The sequence below is a fragment of the Muntiacus reevesi genome, chromosome 8 (genome assembly GCF_963930625.1).
Source record: "Muntiacus reevesi chromosome 8, mMunRee1.1, whole genome shotgun sequence".
NCBI lineage: Eukaryota > Metazoa > Chordata > Mammalia > Artiodactyla > Cervidae > Muntiacus > Muntiacus reevesi.
In genome coordinates this window covers 5,589,181-5,614,489 of record NC_089256.1, presented here as the reverse complement: position 1 = coordinate 5,614,489, position 25,309 = coordinate 5,589,181, and the positions used below count along the sequence as shown (strand labels likewise).

Genomic DNA, 25,309 nt, shown 5'->3' with positions numbered 1-25,309 from the left:
TTTTAATCCCAATAGGAAACAGGAAAATTGATGAAGTGAAATAGTGCACAGCCCACGTGTGCCTGAACGAATGGCTTCCTGGAGACCTTAGAAGAAATGTTAGTCCTGTAAATACCGGGATGAGTTTCTGGCATCTTTGGGGTGATTAATATATAAGGTATTGTGCTGAGTTCTTCCTTTTCCTAAAGAAAGCTTGTATTTTGGGTATCTTCTGACTGGAAAAAAAAAAACAAACCACACTATTATAACTGCTTCTTCAAGTCTACAACCTATGGCTTGGTGCTTTCTGGAAAGTGTTAAACCACTTACCAGTAATGAAAAAGGGGAAATAAATACTGGCTTTATGGTTGAATAAAAATAAAGACACATATTTTTGTTTTAGTTGAATACATCTTTTTTCTTTTATTTCCAGAGGACAAAAACTAATATTTCCACCCAACTTGTGCTTGAAGTTCAGCTATGTGCTAGGAGTTCCACCTTCATCTTGAGTCACGGTCCCTCCTGGGGCCATAAGACTCCTTATCTCCAACAGTGAGCTGGGATATTCAACTGCTTCACATTTCATATTTGAGAAGAGATATCCTTTCAAACTCCACGCTTTAGCAGTTTCTTCCACAAATTTAGTAATTCATCAATTTAATAAATATTTATTGAAAACCTACTATTCTAAGTACTAGAAATAGAAGAGTGAAAATAACAGAAAAAAGCTTCTCTTTCAAAGAGACAGAAAATGAGGAAAAATAAGGAAATAAAATAATAGTGGATCAATAGTGATTAGTGCTGTATAAGAATATAAGTCAAGGAAAATGTGGGGAAACACAATGATTTGAGATGAACTGTGTTGGGGGGAATGAAAGGTGTGATTTTTGATAGAATGTTTAGAGATGATCTCATTGAGGTGATATTTGAGCAAAGACCTGAAGAAATTGAGGAGAAATAGACAACAAATGCAAATGCCCAGAGGCAGCAGCAAGACTATGCCTCTGGCATGTCCCAGCTAACATCATACTCAAAGGTGAAAAGCTTAAACTCTTTCCTTTAACATCAGGAAAAAGACAAGGATGTTCACTCTCACCACTTCTGTTTAACACAGTATTGAAAGTCCTAGCCATAGTAACCAGACAAGAAAAATAAATACAGTCATCCAAATTGGAAAGGAAAGAGTATAATTGTCACTATTTGCAGATGACATGTTACTCTATCATGAGAAATCTTACTCTATCTGAAAATCTAAAGCTTTCAAACTATTAGAACTAATATGAATTTAGTAGAGTTACAAGATTAATATACAGAAATGTGTTGTTTTTCTATACATCAATAATGAATTATCAATAAGAGAAGGCAAGAAAATAATACTGTTTAAAATCACATCAAAAAGAATAAAATGTCTAGGAATAAACTAAACCAAGGTGGTAAAAGATCTATACCCTGTAAACTATAAAACACTGATGAAGAATTTGAAAATGATAAAAGTAAATGGAAAAATACCTCATACTCTTGGATTAGAAGAACTAATATTGTTAAAATAGCCATACTATCTGAAGCAGTGCTTTAATGCAATCCCTATTAACAAACCCATGGCATTTTTACTAGAACAAACAATTGTAAAGTTTATATGGAACCACAAAGATCCAGAACTGTCAAAGCAATCTTGAGAAAAAAGAACAAAGCTAGAGGTATCACACTGTCTGACTTCAGACTACATAAAAACTACAGTAATCAAAATAGCATCAGTTCAGTTCAGTTCAATTCAGTCACTCAGTCGTGTCCGACTCTTTGCGACCCCATGAATGCCAGGTCTCCCTGTCCATCACCAACTCCCTGAGTTTACTCAAACCCATGTTGATTGAGTCGGTGATGCCATCCAGTCATCTCATCCTCTGTCGTCCCCTTCTCCTCCTGCCCCCATCCCTCCCAGCATCAGGGTCTTCTCCAATGAGTCAACTCTTCAAATGAGGTGGCCAAAGTACTGGAGTTTCAGCTTCAGCATCAGTCCTTCCAATGAAAACCCAGGACTGATCCTCTTTAGGATGGACTGGTTGGATCTCCTTGCAGTCAAGGGACTCTAAAGAGTCTTCTCCAACACCATAGTTCAAAAGCATCAATTTTTTGGTGCTCAGCTTTCTTTGCAGTCCAACTCTCACATCCATACATGACCACTGGAAAAACCATAGCCTTGACCAGGCGGACCTTTGTTGGCAAAGTAATGTCTTTGCTTTTTAATATGCTATTATAGTACTGGCACATAAACAGACTCATAGATCAATGGAATAGAATAAAGAATTCAGAAATAAACCCATACACTTAGAGCCAATTAATTTATAATAAAGGAAGCACCCTGCTGGCTCAGATGTTAAAGTGTCTGCCTGCAATGCAGGTGACCTGGGCTCAATCCCTGGGTTGGGAAGATTCCCTGGAGGAGGAAATGGCAACCCACTCTAGTACTGTTGCCTGGAAAATCCAATGGACAGAGGAGCCCTGTAGGCTACAGTCCATGGATTTGAAGAGAGTCTGATACTTCTGAGTGACTTCATTTCAAAGGAGGAAAGAGTATACAATGGGGCAAAGATAGTGTCTTCAGTAAGTGGTGCTGGAAAAACTGGACAGTTACAAAGATGGTAATGAGATTAGAACATTTGCTCAGACCATATTCAAAAACAAACTCAAAGTGAATTAAAGATTTAAATATAAGGATGTAGACCATAAAAATTCTAGAAAAAAATGTAGGTAGCACACTCTTTGACATAAATCTTAGCAACATTTTTTTGGATCTGTTTTCTAAGGCTAAGCAAATAAAAGCAAAAATAAATAAGTGGGACCTAATTAAACTTAACAGCTTTTGCACAGCAACAGTAAACATTGACAAAAAGAAAACAATCTACTGAATGGGAGAAAATATTTGCAAATGATATGACCAACAAGGGGTTAGTATCTAAAATAAATAAACAGTTCATATAACTCAATATCAAAAAGGAAACAACCTGATTAAAAAATGAGCAGAAGACCTAAATAGACTTTTTTTCCATGAAGATATACAGATGGCCAATAGATACATGAAAAAATGCTCAACAATGCTAATCATCAGAGAAATGCAAATCAAAATTACAATGAGATATCATCTCACACCTACCAAAATGGCTATCATCAAAAATTCTGCAATAACAAATGTTGGCAAGAATGTGGTGAAAAGGGAACTCTAGTATCCTGATGGTGGAATTGTAAATTTTTGCAGCCACTATGGAAAACAGTACAGAAGATTACTCCAAAACTAAAAGTAGAACTATATATGATCCAGCAATCCCACTGCTGGGTATATATCCAAAGAAAATGAAAACACTAATTCCAAAAGATACATGTACTTCAATATCTATAACACAATTATTCACAATAGCCAAGTTATGGAAGCAACCTAAGTGTCCAGCTATGGACAAATTGTTAAAGAAGATGTGGTTTATATACACAATGGTTTATCACTTGGCCATCAAAAATTTTCTGCCACTTACAACAGTGTGGATGGACCTACAGGGTAACCTGCTTAGTGAAATAAGTCAGAGAAAGGCAAATACACTATGCTATCCCTTATGTGATTAGTTTCTCAGTTGTATCTGATTCTTTCCAACCCCATGGACTATTCCCGGTCAGGCTCCTCTGTCCATGGGGATTCTCCAGGTCATATTACTGGAATGGGTCACCATCCCCTCCTCCAGAGGATTGTCCCAACCCAGGGATCAAACCAAGGTCTCCTGCATTGCAGGCAGATTCTTTACTGTCTGAGCCACCAAGGAAGCCCATGTTGTCACTTATATGTAGAGTCTAAAAAATAAAACAAGTAAATGTATATAACAAAACAGAAAAAACTCGCAGATATAGAGAACAAACTAGTATTTACCAGTGAGGAAAAAGGAAGGAAGGGCAAGATATAAGTATGGTATTAAGAGGTACAAGCTAATATGTATAAAATAACAACAAGGATATATTGTACAGCACAGGGAAATATAACTGCTATTTTGTAATAACTTTAAATGGAGTATAATATATAAAATATTGAATCACTATGTTGTACACCTGAAACTAATATAATATTGTAAATTGACTATCCATTAATAAAAAATCAGATTGACATGTTCAAAGAATAGCACACAGGTACACTGTGATTCCCAAGGGTCTTTACATACATTGATGACCTCTCTGTCTCACTCACTCCCTATAAAGGGATTTTTCAAACTTAATAATAAAAATCATTATCTTGGATAATCTAAATTTACCAAACTGGAACCCAAGTCAATGATGAAAGAGACAGGAGGATAACATTAGGCCAGAGGGTTTCCTGCTAGGCTTTGGCCATTTGTAAAGTGAAGGATATTAATTATGGCATCTACTTACAGTTGCTGGGAATTTTACCCTACAGTACTGCCATGTTATCAGTTGTTTCTCTCCCCTTCCCCAACCTCCTATTGTCTAAATAAACCTGGGTCTTCCCAGGTGGCTCAGTGGTAAAGAATTCACCTGCCAATGCAAGAGCACAGGAGACGCAGGTTTGATCCCTGGGTGGGGAAAATCCCCTGTAGGAGGAAATGGTAACCCATTCCAGTATTCTTGCCTGGGAAATTCCACAGATAGAGAAGCCTGGCGGACTATAGTCCATGGGGTGACAAAGAGTCAGACACGACTTAGCAACTGAGCACACACATATGGAACACATCTGAATATGAGCTAGTTCATTGATCAAGCCCTCTTAAGTACTTCTCTCTTCCTCTACCCTACAATTTCTTATACACAGTCTCTTCGGAACCTCTGCCTTTACTTATCCACTCTTTCTGTTAAGGGATGCTGATTACCTTTACATTATTAGTAAGACCTTCATCAGAGAGGAAAGGAGGAAGTTAAATCAATCAAATAACAGCCAAATCATCCTAACTGGAGATAAACCGAAAATTGGCTGAAGAGAGTCTGAAACATGGAGGAGGAATTAGATTTAAGTCTAAATATATATCTATAAAAGAAAAATATGGATAGTTAATAACACCTAGCTAAGATTTAGCTAAGGCTAAATGGGAAAGAATTAATTTAAAGAAGGCCAAGAAAAATCAGACCTGGAGAGCAAGCAAGGTTCTCATTAGTGAGTCACAATAATTTAGGCAATAAATGTGTAATTGTGGGATAAGATTAACTAGGTGTTTAAAGGTTGTTGAAGAACTTAAATTGTACCAATTTAGCAGAGAGTATATTCAGTGTGTTTTAATATAACTAATTCCCAGAATAGAAGGGAGCCTAAGTATTTCTGTACATCTGTGGGTCTCTGCTATATGAGATCTTCTCTAACATTTGCTGAGTTGGGGTTAGAACCCCAAAATGTCTGGGTGAAGGGCTTTAGCTTCACTTTGAACAACTGAAAAAAAAAAACGAACAAACAAAAACTTGTTTTAAATTAAACAAAAAAGCTCACAGAAATTCTTAAGAATCACAAAATGTTAGAGCTGCAAAGGGCTCTAGTCAAAACTTTTCATTTTACAGATGAAAAGTCAGTTTCTTCATCTGTAAAATGAAGTGGTTGGAAAAGATGAGATCGAATATCTTCCACTTCCAGGAACCCATAAAGTCTAGAGAGGTGAAGTGGTGCCCAAAGTTGCAAAGCTGGTCTGTGCCAGGCTTGAAAAGTGGACATGGTTCCCAAGATTCTGTTTATGGCTGTGAATCAATTCTGTGTTTTACAAGAGTCAGTCAGCTCAGTTGCTTGATATGATGCAGATAAATAGCCATCTTACTGAGCTAGATATTGTTTTTTATTTCAATCACTTTTCCTGTGTCATGTAAACATAATCTCAGGAATGATCACTAGTCACAGGAGGAACAAGGCTTGTGCTTGGAGCTGGCTGAGTCATTCCATAGACTCCAACAACTTGGCCATGGGCACTGGAACTAAAAAACAATGGATTGTTCAAAGGTGAGCTAAAGTGGGACTTGACCAAGAAAAACAAAGTATCCAACAACCCTAACAAACTAGAAGTCACTGATGGGTTCAAAATACTTTATCTGCAGGCCTTGTTTCCATGGATGCCAAAGGACTTCTACATTTCCCTGGCACTGGGAGACAGTAGCCGGAAATGTTTCAGCAATGACATCATGGCCAGTCGTCTCCAAGCCTGGAGATGAAGTGGTCTATCCCCATACTCCACTCTGCAGCTATGATCCTCTAATCAATACCTCGGGTTCCAAATCTGAGACATACTTTCATTTCATCTTCTTCCAGAAAACAGGTCAACATCAGGCATTAATAAGTGCTTTTTACACCCACATCCCATAAACAAAATAATACATTTAAAACAAACTGCAAAGAGTATTTGTAACTTAAATTATAGACAAAGGGTTAATATATTAAGGGCTTCTGAAACATGAAAAATAAAATACCAAGAATCCTACCAGAAAAAGGGTAACTTAAAAGCATTTGGTTTGCGGCAAAAAAAAATGTGTATGTACCCTAAACATATGAACAAATGTTCAATCTTACTCATAATAAGAAAAGCAACAAGTCAAACCACAGAGAAATAAAAATCCTCACCTATTGTGTGGGTAAAAGTTCATTGTAACAGAATTCTGCACTGGCAAGGCTGTGCAGAACACATAATGTCATACATTGCTGCTTTGAATGCAAAATGGTACAAACTTTATGGAAAGGAATTTGGCATCCAGGAAAATTACAAATACTTTTTAACTTATTTCTAGAAATCTTTCCCAAAAAAACAGTGGCAAAATGTGAAAAGTTATTGAAGTTATTAATTGTAACATCATTAATAATTACAAAAGACAAAAAAACCCCACAAAAACAAAAAACCAAAAAACCAAATGTCCATCAACAGACAGCTGGTTGAATAAACTACTGTGTGCTCTGCAGCTATAAAAGAAAATGAAAAAGCTCTTTATATGTTGCTATGGATTACTCTTCAAAATACTACTAATTAAAGAACGGCAAGGTGATTAACCATGTGTGCATGGTTGGGTGTATTCATACTTATTTGCTTAGATTTGAAGCAGAAGAATAAACTAAAAACCAGCCAAAATGGCTGAAAAATTGGAGTAGAGAAGTCAGGGATAAAAGCTAGACTTCTCTTCTTTTCTTTGGTTTTCATTTTGGAATTCTATAGATATTTAATCTAATTTCAAAACAGAAATTAAAAGCAAAGTGAAACAAATGAACATTATTGTATATTTGACTTGTGGTTTAACGACATAGAGGATTATTTTAAGAACTCTTAAAACAGAGTAATTTTTAGCTATTCATCCTAGTGGCATATATATAAAGTTTAAAAAGAACTGCAATGAAATCTAGGCAGTTTTCAATAATCACATTTTTAGTGATAATATGTATTATAACCTTGAAAAAATACATTTAAAAGAAATAAGAAATTATATTAATGTAATAGAAAGAAGAAAAGAAGCAGAAGAAAAATTTAAATACAAAGTAAATTCAAGGCAGTTAAATAAATGTAAATTGAAACTAACAATATTCATATGAACTTGTGATATTATTTCTCCTTCAAAACAAATAAAAATATCTAGAAACAATGACCAATCCAATAGCAATGAAAACACCTAGTGTCCACATTTTAAGCTCTAAATAAATTTCCCTCTAATAAAGAAGCAAGATTTCTTAGAGATATGTTTGTTTCCACATCAGGGTACAGGAAACATACAAGATAAGGTTGGAATGTCTAGTCCTGCTCCAAAATAAGAAATCTCTGAAAGACTTGGGTTTATGGCAAACGGATGTAGGAGAAATCTGAAGAGTTCCCTAGTTGTCAAAAATGGAATATTTTGATCATCAAAAAGTGTAATTACTGTAGTAGATGGGAACATATCAACTATGTTTAAATCCATGTATTGATATGATACTTTAACATTGAAACATGTATATTACCATATGTGAAATAGATCACCAGTATTGGTTTGAAGCATGAGACAGGGCGCTCAGGGCTGGTGCACTGGGACAACCCTGAGAGATGGGATGGGGAGGGAGGTGGGAGGGGGGCTTCAGAATGGGGGACACATGTACATCCATGGCTGATTCATATCAATGTATGGCAAAAACCACTACAATATTGTAAAGTTATTAGCTTCCAATTAAAATAAATAAATTAATTAAAAAAAAATAAAAGCAAAAAAAAATAGTAAGAAAAAAATATACCTCCTTGATCATATGTGGGAGATGCTAGAGAAACAATTCATTATTTTGAAAATTAGAAATACAAAGATCAATAATTTATCCTGATTTTTTTGTTTAAATAATACCACAGGCACTCAAATAGTTGATCTGGAGAACTACTTTTGGGAGAGTACCAGCTAATACATGCAAAAAGGTAGGATAGAATTAACACAGCACTAGTTTATAACCACTAATACATACTAGACTAGCATAACCATTGATGGGTACTAAGGTCATTAGCTAAAATTTGTTGTTGTTCACTCAATCAGTGGTGTCTGACTCTTTGCGACTCCATGGACTACAGCACACCAGGCTTCCCTGTTCATCACCAACTCCCGGAGTTTACTCAAACTCATGCCCATAGAGTCAGTGATACCATCCAACAATCTCATCCTCTGTCATCCCCTTCTCCTCCTGCCTTCAATCTTTCCCAACATCAGGGTCTTTTTCAATGAGTCAACTCTTTGTATTAGTGGCCAAAGTATTGGAGCTTCAGGTTTAGCATCAGTCTTTCCACTGAATATTCAGAGTTGATTTCCTTTAGGATTGAGTGTTTTCCTCTCCTTGCTGTCCAAGGCACTCTCAAGAGTCTTCTCCAACATCACACTTCAAAAGCATCAATTCTTGGACACTCAGTCTTCTTTATGGTCCAACTCACATCTGTACATGACTACTGGAAAAACCATAGCTTTGACTATACAGATCGTTGTCGGCAAAGTGATGTCTCTGCTTTTTAATATGATGTCTAGATTTGTCATAGCTTTTCTTCCAAGGAGTAAGCATCTATTAATTTCATGGCTGCAGTCACTATCTGCAATGATTTTGGAGACCAAGAAAATAAAGTCTCTCACTGTTTCCATTGTTTCCCTATATATTTGCCATGAAGTGATGGGACCAGATGACATGATCTTAGTTTTTTCAATGTTGAGTTTTAAGCTGACTTTTAAACTCTCTTCTTTCACTTTCATCAAGAGGCTCTTCAGTTCCTCTTTGCTTTCTGCCATAAGGGTGGTATCATCTGCCTATCTGAGGTTATTGATATTTCTCCTGGCAATCTTGATTCCAGCTTGAGTCTCTCACATGAAGTACTCTGCATATAAGTTAAATAAGTCAGGTGACAATATACAATCCTATCCGGATTTTGAACCAATCCATTGTTCCACGTGCAGTTCTGTTGCTTCTTGACCTGGATACAGATTTCTCAGAAGGCAGGTAAATCGGTCTGGTTGAAGGTCATTGGGATTTTATTACAGAATTTCCCCATGACTGGGATTTGATTTGACTAACTAAATTTCAAATTTTAGTGTGCATATAAACCACTTGGGGCTTCCCAGGTGGCTCAGTGAGTAAAGAATCCACCTGCAATGCAGGTGATGCAAGAGATGTGGGTTCAAACCCTGGGTTGGGAAAATACCCTGTAGCAGGGCATGGCAACCCACTCCAGTATTCTTGCCTGGAGAATCCCATGGACAGAGGAGTCTGGTGGACAGCAGTCCACAGGGTCACAAAGAGTTGGACACAACTGAAGTGACTGAGCAGGCAAGCATGCATGCACTCATAAACCACTTGAGGATATTGTTTAATTTTAGAAGCTAATTCAGCAGCTCTGGTGCTGTATTTGAAACAAGGTGCCACGTGGTGCCAATGCTGCTGGGCTAGTCTAAGAAAGAGAAGAGCAGTCCCTGATATGTGGGAGCTGGCCTGTTCCTATCAGCTGGGCCTTGTTGTTCTCTTGTTGAGTATAAACAATTTCACATAAAACATCAGACAATTTCACTCTGTGACCATAAGAATCAAGACAAAAACAAGACTACTGGGTAACCACATTTAAGCACAAATAATGAAGACTGTCCAAACCGCAGCATCCCTATCCTGGCTATCATGAGTGATGCTGTTTCTTTACCAATTGTAGGCTTAGGCTCTATTCAGTCTTTCCTCCTGCTAGAGAAGATTTACTAAAATGTCCTATCACTCATGCTTCCTGACAGCATCTAATCCAGAGCAAAGTCCTGATTCCTTAAGCCCTCCCTAAAATCACCAAGCATTAGCCCACACCCTATAACATTCCTTTCTAACACCCTCTGAGAGGTCCCACTGTTCCTCTCGTGAGCAGTTTCTTCATTATAACATGTAATAAACATGTCTTATTCAACTACAGGTATGTTCTGGTGGTCGTTGCTGGAGCAATAATTCAGCAGTGTGATGGATCAGACTGACAGCTTGGTCACCAAACACTCTGTGCTTCCTGGTGTGATTCTGTAGAGACTCAGAGCAAGCAAGTAATCTTGCCAAAAAAATGAACCCTGATCTGATTCAACTTCTAGATTTAACCATCAGTTTACAAGAAATCCTGAGGCTAGTGGAACATTTCAAGTAATCATATTTAATTCAACCACAAGACAATTTGCCTTTCTGTTTCCAAAAAATAAGTGACAAGAAAAATAGAAGATGGAAGGGTAACATATAGATTAAAAAAAAATACTAGATGCTATATCCATCAATTGTAATGTGTAGCCTTTATTTGGCTTCTAATTTGTACAGACTACTACATGAACTAATAAAGATAATGACAAAAATAATTCTGCCTTCTTGAACAGAGGATAGCACTTTGATAATATTAAAAAAGATTGTTAATATTTTTAGGTTTCATAATGACAACTGTCATTTTTCAAAACATTTGCAAATAAAATGATACAATGTCTGAGACTTGTTTTAATATAATTCAGTCATAGTGAGAAGGAATGTAGGAGGATATCGATAAAACACTTCAGCCAAATTTGATTATTATCATAATTTGATAATATGAAGTGTATATGACTACTCTTGGAGAAGGAAATGGCAACCCACTCCAGTGTTCTTGCCTGGAGAATCCCATGGATAGAGGAGCCTGGTGGGCTACAGTCCACAGGGTCGCAGAGTCGGACACGACTGAGTGACTACACTTATGACAACTTTTTAAAATATTTTCCCTATTCTTAATATGTTTGAAACATTATATAGTAATTAATTTTCAAAAATTTTTTTACCATTTAATTCAATAGAACAAGGGTCCCCAACCCCTGGGCCATTAGACCAGTACCAGTCCATGGCTTGTTAGGCACTGGCCCACACAGGAGGAGGTGAGCAGTGGTAGAATGAATGAAGCTTCATCTGTATTTGCAGCCTCTACCTATTGCTCGAATTACCACCTGAGCTCTACCTCCTGTCAGATCAGTGGTGGCATTAATAGATGTAATATGCTTGAATCAACCCCAAACTATTCACCGCCCCCCCAATCTGCTGGTACATGGATAAATTGTCTTCTACAAAACTGGTCCCTGGTGCCAAAAGGGTTGAGGACCACTGCAATGGAGCATTTTTGAAAGAAGACAAGTTAAATAGGGAAGAATTAAGAACCATAAGTCAAGATGGCTACATGTTCTAGGGAAACAAACAATGGAGAATTTTAAGGAGTCTTCCCCATTACTTTCAGCTGCTTTGAAAACCATTTTTTGAGAGTTGTTAGAATATTCACCTGCTTTTTAAAATCACTAACAGATATGTCAACTGCAAGTGAAAAGGAATAAGGAATTATTATGTTGACTTGGGTGATGCGCTTTAGAGAAAAATTCAATTTAAATGTTTGACTCTTAGAAAGAAGAAAACATATTATTTGGGCAATTACCTGGATCTGTAGCAGACATCAGTGAACCAAAGAACAAACAGTCAGTGAAATGAAAATCTCCATTTTTCAGCTGGTCAGCATATACCATAGCCTTCACAAAGCCATACATAATTAACCTGTTGAAGAGAAAAATAGGATCTTCAAACATCAAGTTGAATCCTGTGTAAACACATGCCATCAGAGTTAACATTCTAGTGGGTTCCCTGAATAAGCACGATGCACAAATTACTGCTATTCTGCTAATTTGTAGCCATGCTAGTTCTCAGGACACTGCCTACCAAATATCACAACTCATTCCCCTGGCAAAAGATAGCACAATGTTTTATAGTGTGCTTCAATGAAAACAAGTATCTCAAGGATATAAAAAAAATTATCCGTGAAACATGGCATAGTAAATCATGCCCACAAATACAGAGGTGCACAGACATTTAAAATGGGTTACTTTTCAGTTTTGTTGTTTTGTCTGCCAGGATATCTGAAAAGGGTGCAAATTTCAAGTCTGTTACTGTGATGAGGATATTGGCCACTCACAGGGCACTTGGTCAACCAGTTACTTTACAATGGATGAGTCTCTGCAACTGCTGGTATCAGGTCACTTCCACACCCACAGAATCACTGTTGGGTTAGAGTGCCTGTAGCTTCAACACATTGCTGAAAATGAATCCTGAAATCATTATATTTTAATCTTCAAGGAAAGCTGTTCTTTTCATGAGATTATAATATATTTCCCAATCCAGTGCCGTGGAATGCAAATTATGTTTTTGGTCATCTTTTGTCACCTTATAGCTTTTTAATTGTGTTTAACTATTTAATTGACTGATTTTTTCTAAGTCCTAGTAAAGGAAATACAGAGACATGTAAATTGAGCCACAGCTGAATCACTAAAAATGACTGTAAGAGTGTTTAGAAACTGTAGACCCTCAGACCCACAGATGGTTGCTTAGATAGTCATATTCATTTAAAGCTAGTTTCTTGAAAAATGTTCTAGGGTTGTAAGCATGACTAAAAATACTAGAAATCAGATATTAGAAATTGTAATGTCAGTGAGAATGTAGATATTTTAATTCTCTTGAGAAAAACTTCTCCATGAGAGAATATTTCATACACATCTGCATTTAAATCCAGTTTCCACCACTCACTAGCTATGCGAATTTAGAGCATTACTAAAACCTTCTGAACCTCAATATCCTTATTCATGAGTTATGAATAACAATAATGGTCAGTCTACAGATTTGTTTTAAAGACTATCTGAAATAATATAAATTCGGGTTTTGACACATAGTAAATTCTCAATGCAATTATTACAGATAATAGTAATAATATTCACTTACTATTTCTACTTCTTCATATGTTTTAACTCATTTCACCCACACATTAATTCTATAATGTAGGTACTAGCTGCATTTTACAGATGAGAAAACTGAACACTGAGTGATCAAGTAACTTGTTGAAGTTGACACAACTATTAAATTGTGGAATCCAGGTTTGAACTGAGAAAATTTGACTCTGGGTCCAGGGTTTTTAACCACCACAGCATATTGCTTAAATGAACAGTTCTATATTTCATATTATATGTTATATCATATAATATTCTCTCAACTAGTCCATAAAGTGGTAGTTCTACATAGTACTAAGGGGCAGCAATGAAAGTGTCCCTAAGAACTTGGAAATAACACTCCTTTTGAACTGAACTATTAACACAACCAACATGAGTTTGAGTAGAAAGACCCAATATTTCTGTGAAGTATGTGGATTCTAGAAGGGGAGGTTGGATCTTAACCAGTCTGGCAGTATTAACATATCTGAGAGAGGCTGTTTCATGGGACACAGCAATGGTTTCTGGAAAGAGGTCCCAGTCATGGCAACTCATCTATAGTTATCCTAGGGAGGGCATTCTGCTGGTTACCAGCGGGTAAAGCCTCTGGAAAGGTATAGGGTAGCTTCATTCAGTTTATTTGCTTATTCAATAGATATTTGTTACTAAAACTTTACTACGTGTTAGGCTCTGTGTTGGGTGTTTAAAATACATCAATAAATAAGACAAAGATCTCTGTCCTTATGGAGCATGCATTTTAAAGCAAAGCAGATGGCAATAAAATAAAATAGATTTTAATTATATATGTTATGCACATCACCCTCTGAATTAGCATATGCATGTCTGATGAACACTGATAAACAGTGAAACATTCTGAGCAGTCATGACAGCACCCTCTGTCATGCTCGCTGACAATCATCCCCTCAGCCTCATCTGGTGTTAACCCGACTTCACTACAGTGCTTTCTCATTTGAGCCACACTTCCAGTATGGAGCACGGAGAGGCTCTGGAATCTATATCAACTTTAAAACCTGTGACTGTATTTCTGAATTCTATTCTCGTTAGTTAATTTTACAGGTTAGGAATCTGAGGCTCAGAATTAAAACACTTTGCCCCATATTGCCCAATAGAACTCATTAGATTGGGTAAGATAAGATATGTGCACACATATATATTATACTGGCTTGGCAAGGTTACATGGAAACTAGAAACCTCATATACTATCAATGAAAATAAAATTAAAGTTTTTATAAAAGCCAATTTGTCAATTTATTTAAAAGTATTAAATGTTTTATATCTATAGCTTATTAAATGATTTTCTATAAATTGCCAAGAAATTAGTCTGAATACAACCCAAAAGGTAATTAGATTATTTCACATTACTGGTATTCATGAGTGAGAAATTCAAAGCAATCTAAATGTCCAATGAATAAATTACAGAACACACATGTAATGAACTAATATGCAACTCAATACAACATATAAGAGTGTATATTAGGCACAGAAAAGTAAACTGATAAAGTGGTGATATATAATAATTTCTAATTTTACAAAAACTGAACATAGGCAAATCTATATGAGACTGATGTGCTACCTACTGCACAAACGAGGCGCCTATGAACACAGGCACATCTATAAACAGAAAAAGATCTGAAGCATATAGCCTGGGATGTTACTAATGGTTATAAAAATGGAATTGTATGTGACTATTTTCTTTTTTCCTTTTCTTTATTTTCCAGTTCTTTTAAAATAACAGTAATAATAAAAAGAAAAGCAATGTAGAGTAGTGTTATTGTATGACCCAATAGACACACATTATGTCATTTGATCTTCACAATACTATGAGCTAGATACTATAATTATTCCTTTTTACAAAGGTGAAAGTGCTATTCTTTAAAAAGGGAGGTTAAGTAAGTTGCCAAAGATCACAGAAGTTAGCTTGTGACAAAGCTGGATTTGAGCCCAGGCCCTGGAGGAGGGCATGGCAACCCCCTCAAGTATTCTTGCCTGGAGAATCCCCATGGGCAGAGGAGCCTGGTGGAGGCTCCAGTCCATGGGGTCGTAAAGAGTCGGACACAACTGAGTGACTAAGCATAAGCACAGCTAGATGCCAAAACCTGCAGACATAACCGCCATTCTACAAAGCTTTGGAACAGTTTTGAAATGAAGGGAAACACATGTGCATGTACACACACCCCTCACACACACACCCCTGTATACACAGTTTGTATGCTTTTAAAAAGAAATGGGGAATACGTGTAACTCTATGGCTGATTCATATCAATGTATGACAAAACCCACTGAAAAATTAAAAAAAAAAAAAAAAAGAAATTAAGTGACTTGTAACTCCCGGACACAAAATAACTCTAATTCTAATATCTTCTTTGAGATAGGCAAGAGAAAAACAGCCTGGTGCAGCATGAGTTCAATATGACCATTTTGCTGTTATTAATAACAATGCTCATTGCCACTGGTGATTAGGATATCAATAATTAGTGTGTATGTTATGTGCCAGGCACTTTTTAAATAAATGGTAACTATTGTTATTGTTGCTACATTATTGTAACTAACTAGTTATAACTATATTAACTGGGAGAATTAAAAATTGAAACCATTAGCAACCACCACATTCTCATAGAGCAGCATGTTCTATCAACACTTCACAGAAAGCATCTTAGATGGCTCAGGATACAGGAAAGATGTGGTCTGATGGGGAGAGGGGAGCCAGTGAAGTCCAGTGCATGCAATGCTGTGAAGATGGTAGATGAAACCAAGTGAGATGTCCTTCTGGGGTCAGTCTGTGGGGGACATCCCAGGTCACAGAGAGGGCTTCCCTGGTGGCTCAGCTGGTAAAGAATCTGCCTGCAATGTGGGAGACCTGGGTTCAACCCCTGGGTTTGGAAGACTCCCTGGAGAAGGAAATGGCTACCCATTCCAGCATTCAGACCTGGAGAATTCCGTGGACTATACAGTCCATGGGGTCACAAAGAGTCAAACATGACTGAGTGACTTTCACAGGTCACAGAGAAGGGCAGAAACAGAACTTCCATATACAAAGCAAAATTGCTGATAACACTGATTTCAACAAATAGCCACGTAGAATTATTCTTTAAAAAGCAGAGTGCTTATGCTACGGAGGATACAAAGGTGAAAATCCATGACCTGCCTTCAAAGAGCAGAATATGACAGGATGACAGTCATGTCACTTATGCCAAGAGAAGGCATTGGGTAGAAAAGAATTTGGGGAAATGCTCTACACAAAGCTCCAGATACTTGAGTATTTGTGACACATGTACTGATTTTAAATTCCACGAGCTTGTTTCACACTATTAAAGCTCCACACCTAAAGGCATGCTGCAAAAATGTTTCAAAACAAAAAGTTCCAGAAGGCTCAATTGCTTGGATTATTTTTAAGTGTGCCATCTCAGTCTCTCTCAGGATTTTTTTTTTTTTTTTGAGAATATATCTTCTTTTTAAAAACAATCTTGATCAAGCTATGAATAGATCCACTGGAAAAGGCAGTTTTTTGAATTGGTAGGGATAAGCAAGGGGACTTGCTGTTAGTTTGGAGACAGCTGTATGGACCAAGCCTGTTACTGTCAGAAGAGACACATCCTTGCCTATGAAGGCACGTGAAACAGACCATTACATGCACCTCACTCTGCAGCGGGAAAGCACAGCACCAACAGGATCTGAAAGCAATGCAAAGATTATAATCTGCACCTAGGTTTCTTATTTCTACACTCAAAACATTTCCTCTGGATAAGTTCTTTCTCCGTTTATTTGCTCACATTTTAGATAATTTCAATCTCACAGTTTATTTTTTTCTGGCACACATCCAATGGTGATATCCCACTGGAAAAATCAGAAATTATTTTTCTTTAGAGCTTTATTGAGATATAATTCACATATAACATTATATGAGTTCAAGGTGTATAGTATGATTATTTGACATATATAATATGTATATATATAGCAAAATGATTACAATAGGGTTGATTAACATATCCATCATGTCACAGTTATAGTATGTTTTTTTATGTGGTGAGAACTTGGAAGAATTTTTATGATTTACTCTCTTAGCGACTTTCAAATATACAAGAAAGTATTATTAACTACAGTTACCATATATATATTACATCCCCAGATCTTATTCATTTTACAACTGGAAGTTTGCATCTTACACCATCTTCATTCACTTCTCCCACCTCCCCTTGCCCTCTGCTCCTGCAACCATCAATCTGTTCTGTTTCTATGACAGAATTCATAATTAATCAATACTTGGATTGGTGGGATTGCCAAGGTCTTCTAGCCTGTAGGGCATCCAGAGTTGGACTGAATGAAGATTTGCTTAAAAGAAAATTTGAGAGAACTGTGTGGTATGTGTTATTGCAGCCTTGGGTGTGGATGAAAGTGTGAAGAGAACATAAAGTAGACGAGGACCCATGATTGGGGTCTGGGAACTCCAGCATTTGAAGTTGAGGTAGAGATGATGAGGAGCAGAGGATATCAAGAATCAGTCAACAGAGACATGAGTAGAAATCTGGTAGAGTGTCATAGGAGTCCGGAGAAGAGTGCTTCAAGGAGGAATGATGCATAGAGCTGAGTGTTGAGAAGAGGGCCCTTTTATTTAGGGTCATTTGGAATGTGGGAACTAAAGTGAGAGTAGAAAATGAGGAAATTGAGACAGGCAACACATCCATCTTTTAGGGAGTTTGGTTTTGAGGGTCAAGTCTTTCTCCATTAAGAAGATTGGGATGAGACTTGAGTTGATATAAAAGATATGAGGAAGAAGCTGTGAAGAGGTTCACATCTCACAGATGCTCACAAACATCTGTTACACAAAAAAAGAGTTATAAAATAAGAATTCTGTATTGTCAAGATCAGTGGCACAAAGTGGTGAGTCTCTGAATTTGGGTGAAATTATATGGACCTTAGAGGGTCTATAGGACCATGGAAATCCTATAGGTGTGACACGTATATGACACCTACAGGTGTCACAGAGATGATTCTCCTCTTTGTCATTGCTCCTCACTGTGTATGTATGCATGTGTGTGTGTGTGTGTGTGTGTGTGTGTGTGTGTATGATAGTAAATGGTCTCTCTCTATATATATGTGTGTATGTATACACACATATGTACATATATAGTATTTCCTGTCATAAAAGTCTTTACTAAAGCCTATGAGAAATGCAAAAATAAGTTAGCCATGACTTCCGTCCTCAGGAGGGAGGGACAAGTCACCTACAAAAGCAGAGTACATGTCAGAAAGTGCTAAGTGTTGTAGGAGAGGTGCACATCAAGGGCATTCAATTCCCAGAGGAGAAGTAACTCCCTTAGGGACACAGGAAATACTTTTAGAAGAAGGTAGCATATTTGCTGAATCTGAAGTACATATTCAAGTAAGAAGACTGCTCACAATGTCCAATCTATATATGAGATGCCCAAACTACTGATTTTTTTCCCCTTAGAATGCAAAACCTTTCCTAGTAAGAAAAGTGAAAGTGAAGTTGCTTGGTCATGTCTGACTCTGTGAACCCATGGACTATAGCCAACCAGGCTCCTCTGTCCATGGGATTTTCCAGGCAAGAATACTGGAGTGGGTTGCAATTTTCTTATTCAGGGGCTCTTCCTGATCCAGGGATCAAATTTGGGTCTCCCTCATTGTAGGCAGACTCTTTACCATCTGAACCACCAGGGAATCCCTTTCCTACTAAAGGTAGTTTCTTTTTGGATCAGTACACAATCCAGTGGACAAAGAAATGAAACCTCTGCTTTAGCAATTCGGAGAACCATCTGCCATCTATTGCCCATGGCAGAGGTGATGGGGAAAGGCTTGTCCTGTCTCCTTTGTGGTTCTATTTATGGCATTTACCTAAGCAACCAGTATGGTTTACTCTACCCCAAGAAACCCATGAAGTCTGTGGGCCCTACTGTAGCTAAATCAAGTACTAAGATCTCACAAACTAGAAGACCTCCTTGGCCCATTCTACTTTTCCCACCCGTCTCAAGACTTTGTTTCTCCTTCTGTTTTATTGAAAACTGGGGAGAAGAAGAGGATGAAGGAGTCAACTGGGTGGCTTGTGGGCAACTTAAAAGAAAATGGGGGATCAAGTAGCCCCGCTCAGCTTTGCCATGGTGACAAGTGAGCCCCTGTCCAGTTCTTAGATACCTTGCACAAGGAACTAGGAAGACTGCAGACTGTCTGCTCTTGATCCTTTCCTCTGAAAGGGGTAGAGGGAGACAGGTTTTAGATGAAGGAAAAGGTTGCATCCAACTTTTCTGTTCTTGTATGGAAAGAGGAGGCTGATAAGGGAATGGGATGGAGGTAGGAGGAAGAGGAGGGATTGAGGGGAGGGTTCATTGTCAGCAGCAGAAGTGTGTACTGGGGTTGGGAAATTCTATGTCAGGACATTTGACCAAACAAAAATGTTTGCAACAGGCATCATCAAGACAACTGTAATCCCACATTTCTGTCCATGGTTTCTACTCCCCTACTCTCTTCTTGGCTTCCCTGGCAGCTCAGATGGTAAAGAATCTGCCAGCCAATGCGGGAGACCCGGGTTCAAACCCTGGGTCAGGAAGATTCCCTGGAGAAGGGAATGGCAACCCACTCCAGTATTCTTGCCTAGAGAATTCCATGGACAGAGGAACCTGGAAGGCTACAGTTCATGGGGTTACAAACCTTAGTTCTTCTTAAGGCACATATCTGTCATTGGATAGGTGGCTCTCTGGCCCCGAGATTTTAAGAAGGAATGAAAATAATAGAAATAAAAATGGGTGAAGGAAGCAGAGAGTGAACCTATGAGCATTTGTTGAGTTCTTACTCTGTAGAGCTACCATTTTAGTGCATTTTCTAATTTTTATATCCTCTCTCTCTCTCTCTCTCTCTCATACACACACACACACACACACACACACACACACACACCAGTTGGGCAGCCATCATGAATCTTATATTACAGATATTACAGATAAGAAAATTCAGCAAAAGATAGAAATGAGACTTAAACATATGTTCCTTTCTACTTTTTAGTATTTAGTACTACTATTAAGTATTTGTATTATGTAGAAAATTAAAGGTATCTTCGCCTTAACTTCTCAGATTCGAAAAGTCAATTAGTATGTTTTTTGTTTCTGGTACAATTTTTTTTTTAATGATGAATATATTTGTTATCTTTATTGTGTGAAAAGTGAAAGTGTTAGTTGCTCAGTCGTGTCCAACTCTTTACAATCCCATGGACTGTAGCCCACCAGGCTCTTATGACCATGGAATTCTCCAGGCAAGAATACTGGAGTAGGTAGCCAGTTCTCTTCTCCAAGGCATCTTCCCAACCCAGGGATCCAACCTGGGTCTCCTGCATTGTAGGTGGATTGTTTACCATTTGAGACACCAGGGAAGCCCATTAACACCTATAATTCCAATCCAGTACTACAGATTGTTCTTCTCTTCTTCCCATTCTTTGTTTGTATTGCATTCCTCCACAATGATTTTCTCCAACAAGTTCTCAACCTCCCTGGTTCTCAACGATACGAATATATTTACTCCTTTGTTCAACTCATTGCTGCAATACATGCAAATGATTTTGAAATTATTAGATTCATGTCAATACCAAAAAAATACAGTTAGAAAGTTTCAAAATTTCTTCACAGTTATTTTTAGAATATGTCTCATTGAGAAGTATAGTCCAATTACTATGACCAAAAATTATTTGTATTAGATTTTTTTCCTTCTGTATAGTTATCTTACCAGTTTAATATGTGGATGGGTTTATTTCTTTCTGTTTACATTCAATTTTAGGATCTTTCCCCATATTTGATGATTTAATTTTTTTTTTTGTATTGTAAAATATTTACATGGGTCAAAAAATCAAAACTATAAAAACAGTACATTTAGAGACATCTCTGTCTCTTTGTTGGCATTTCTTCTTTAGGGAATGAACTCATTCCCTTCAGATGGTCAGTTTCACTCACTTCTGATTTATCCTTCCTATTTTTTTTTGCAAAAATGGTATGCATTCTTATTTCACATACTTTCTTAAAATATATAGCATATTACCTGTGTCTTCTACTTAAAATACTCTGAAAATCACTTTGTATCAATTTATAGAGATATTTCTCATTTTTATAGCTGCATATTAATCCATTGCATGGACATATAGTGACTTATTCTATCAATCTGCTCTGCATATATACATGTAGATTGTTCTCAATATTTTGCTATTATAAATAACACTACAATGAATAAACTTGTGCATATATTGTTTCATATTTTTGAAGATGAATCTTCAAAGCAAATTAATATAAATAGGATAATCGAGTGAAAAGTTACATTCATATGCAGTTGTGTGTAGCCAATCCCTATTGTATGATTGTACTATTTTTTTTTATTTACTTTTATTAGTTGGAAGCTAATTACTTTACAATATTGTAGTGGTTTTTGTCATACATTGACATGAATCAGCCATGGATTTACATGTGTTCCCCATCCCGATTCCCCCTCCCACATCCCTCCCCATCCCATCCCTCTGGGTCTTCAGAGTGAAGTAAGCCAGAAAGATAAACACCAATACAGTATACTAATGCATATATATGGAATTTAAAAAGATGGTAACGATAACCCTATATGCAAAATAGAAAAAGAGACACAGACGACTGTACTATTTTGGTAGAATGTTTTTGGCATGATACACAATGGGACCAGCTTTTTAAGAGTTAGGAATGGCCTAGAAGACCTTGCTTTTCAGCATCAAATTTGACTGTAAGAGGATATGGGAAGCACCAGGACTTTCATGATTTTCCTTTAAATCAGTTTTATATCATGCTTCCTATGGGCCTAGGAAAAAACATGGTCACTACGATTTGCAAGAATGGAAAGACTGCAGAGAGGCAGTTGTGATGAAATACACTTGTCTTTAACCATAGCTGGGGTATAAGGCTTTGGGACCTTGAGACCCTTGGAACAGAGTTAAGTGAGTCCATTTTTCCATACTCTACTGCCCACTTGCCTGTCAACTTGTCACTGTCTTGGGTCTTCCCTGGGAAGCCCAACAGCAATCTACATAGTTGCCTGCAGGGAGACAAACTTCCTTCCTATTAAGTGTTTCACAGTTCTTGGAGGAAATATTATATAAATTTCAAGCATGCCTATCAATTGGATGTAAATTGCAATGCTGAAATGCATAAGAAACTGAGATCTACTAAAAGGTGAACTACACACAGGTGAGAACTTGAACAGGCATCCTGACCACATGTCTACTCATATCCACTTTCTGGGCGCATGCTGGCTCATTTGGGCCTGAAAGAAGATTGCTTCTGAGAACTGAGAGGAATGATGAAGGCAGTGTGGGACACAGTCACACTAAAGGCATCATGGACCCTAAATGACAACCTCCCTTGCAGAGCTGGTCAGCCTGTGTCAGGACCTGGGGTGGCCTGGCCCTTAAAGTGCTCTGAGGAACCTCAGCTCTTCATCTGTCTCTACAACCTGGGCCTCCTGCCTTGTCCGTTCAGAGAACCACACCTAATGCTTTCTGGATGTCATCATTCTCTCTTGCTGCCATCCTTCTTTCAACTTGTATCCTCATTATCTGTCCTCTTATGTGGTTAACAAATCTCCCTTCCTTTATTCAGATTCTAAATTCCACTCTTGTGTCCTTTGTGTACCTATCTCACTTGACTAACTTGAAGAGAAACAGTACATCTTTTCTATTCTGCCTTCTGCTTTCTCTTTTCCCATCTCCATTCTATTCACACATTACCCAGCTTTCTAGACACTAAGGGTTACAAAGATGAATCTGATACAGCTTCTGCCCTCTGGGAGCTGACAGTTTAGGAAAAGGGACAAGCTATGTGTGTAAATAATTGGACTACTAAGTGAAAAATAACAAGTTTGATAAGAAAGCTAAAATGATATGGGGTTCAGGGGAGGAAAGGAGAACTATGATCTGCGGGAAGAAAGCATTGGAGATGCATATTTCTTGAAGGACTGATAGAGCCAGACATGAATTGTGGTCATGGAAAGGGGTGGTCACTACGGAAAAGTTAACATGGCCTCCAAAGCAGTGGGTGTCAACACATGAAGTGTGGCCAATGAAAGTTGGGTAATTCAGGGTGAGTAACCAATAGATTTTTCCACTATGAATTACTATACAGTCTAACTAAATGGCTCTCAAATTTTAGTGCATACATAGGATATTAGAATCATATAGGGAGCTTTGAAAAATCATGATGCCCAGGCTGCATCCCAGACCAAGCATGTTAGAATCTCTGTAGGTGGAATCCCGTCATCAGTATTTTTTTAAGTTCTTACATTGCTTCACTATGCAGCCAGATCTAGAACAAATCTTCTAAATCAGTGGTCTCCAACCTCCAGGCCACAGATCAGTACCTCCTGTCAGATCAGTGGCAGTGTTAGATTAGAAAATAAAGTGCACAATGAATGTAATGCACTTGAATCATCTCCAAACCACCCCCTCACCCATGGTCCATGGAAAAATTGTCTTCCATGAAATTAGTGCCTGATGCCAAAAAGTTTGGGAACTACTGTTTTAAATCAACACATCATGTCTCTAGTATCCAGACCAACGAGCTCAGGGATGAGCTGGTGGAGCGGGGCCTGAGATTCTGCCTTTCTAATATCTTGAAGGGGCTGCTGCTGTTTGTCCCATGCCTCACTTTGAGTCAGAGACTGTAAATGAGGATGCCACTAACTGAGCAAAATCACTCAGCCACTTGTGTACATTCTGGATCTAACTGTGTACTCTTTAAGGAAGAAGTGCTTTGTAGTCACAAATGGAGCCTGTCTGACCTGCAGTTAATACAGGATCACATACAGTTAAGCACCTAATAGCCACTGCATGGTGACTTGGTCTCCCTGCTGCTTTGTGGATGAGTGATGAGAATCATTGAATAGCGTATTAGGATTCAAGGTACTGTTACAATTCAGTTCCAACTGGGAGCTCTTTGTAGAAGAAAATGAAAAGGGGTGGGGAAGAGGGAGTGAAAGAATGTCTCCCCAGTAAAATGTAAAAGTTAACAGACTGCTGATAAGCCTTTGATCTATAGGTCCACGGACACTTCTGTCCTAGGTACAAAGACCTGCCCTTCACTGACACAGGATGACTGCTTTGGTCTCATCACATCTGAGGCTGGTCACCGCAATGTTCTACCATTTTCAAAAGTGGTAAAGGAAATCTTCAAATTTTTCCTTTAACTTTTTTTTTTTTTTTTTAAATTCTAGCAGAAATTTGCATGCTGTCCATGGAATTTTTCAGGCAAGAATACTGGCGTGGGTAGCCATTTCCTTCTAGGGGATTCTTCCTGACCCAGGGATCAAACCCAGATCTTCTGTATTGCAGGCATATTCTTTACCACCAGGGAAGCCCATTAAAGGAATACTGTGCCTATCAAAAAAAAAAAAAAAAAAAAAGCAACTGGTTTCTTTGTTTTCAGCTGAACTACTTCAACTTAGAAGCTCTGATGGCAGTACAAATATGTGTATGTATATACACATATATACACATAATTTTTGATTACCAAAAGTAAACTTGTAAAAAGCAGAGACATTATTTTGCCAACAAAGGTCTGTCTAGTCAAAGTTATGGTTTGTCCATTAGTCATGTACAGATGTGAGAGCTGGACTATAAAGAAAGCTGAGTGCCAAAGAATTGATGCTTTTGAACTGTGGTTTTGGAGAAGACTCGTGAGAGTCCCTTGGACTGCAAGAAGATCAAACCAGTTAATCCTAAAGGAAATGAGTTGTGAATATTCATTGGAAGGACTGATGCTGAAGCTGAAGCTCAAATACTTTGGCCATCTGATGGGAAGAGTTGGCTCACTTGAAAAGACTCTGATGCTGGGAAAAACTGAAGGCAGGAGGAGAAAGGGACAACAGAAGATAAGATGTTCAATGGTATCACTGATTTGATGGATATGAGTTTGAGCAAGCTCCAGGAGCTGGTGATGGACAGGGAGGCCTGGCGTGCTGCAGTCCATGGGGTTGCAAAGAGTCAGACATGACCGAACAACTGAAGAACATAATGCTGTAATAGTTTCAGTGGACAGAAAAGGGACTCATGCATACATATAATGTACCCATTCTCCTCCAAATTCCCCTCCCATCCAGACTG

At 37.8% G+C, this 25,309-nt stretch overlaps 1 protein-coding gene across 1 annotated transcript in view; it reads right to left on the bottom strand.

The window, feature by feature from the left end:
• The window catches only part of SLC9A9 (solute carrier family 9 member A9), a 640,527-nt gene that overhangs the window by 451,655 nt on the left and 163,563 nt on the right, over positions 1-25,309 (bottom strand). The window contains exon 5 of the mRNA XM_065942379.1: positions 11,865-11,980. Coding sequence (XP_065798451.1) covers positions 11,865-11,980 — 116 coding nt within the window. The remainder of the gene's footprint in view (positions 1-11,864; positions 11,981-25,309) is intronic.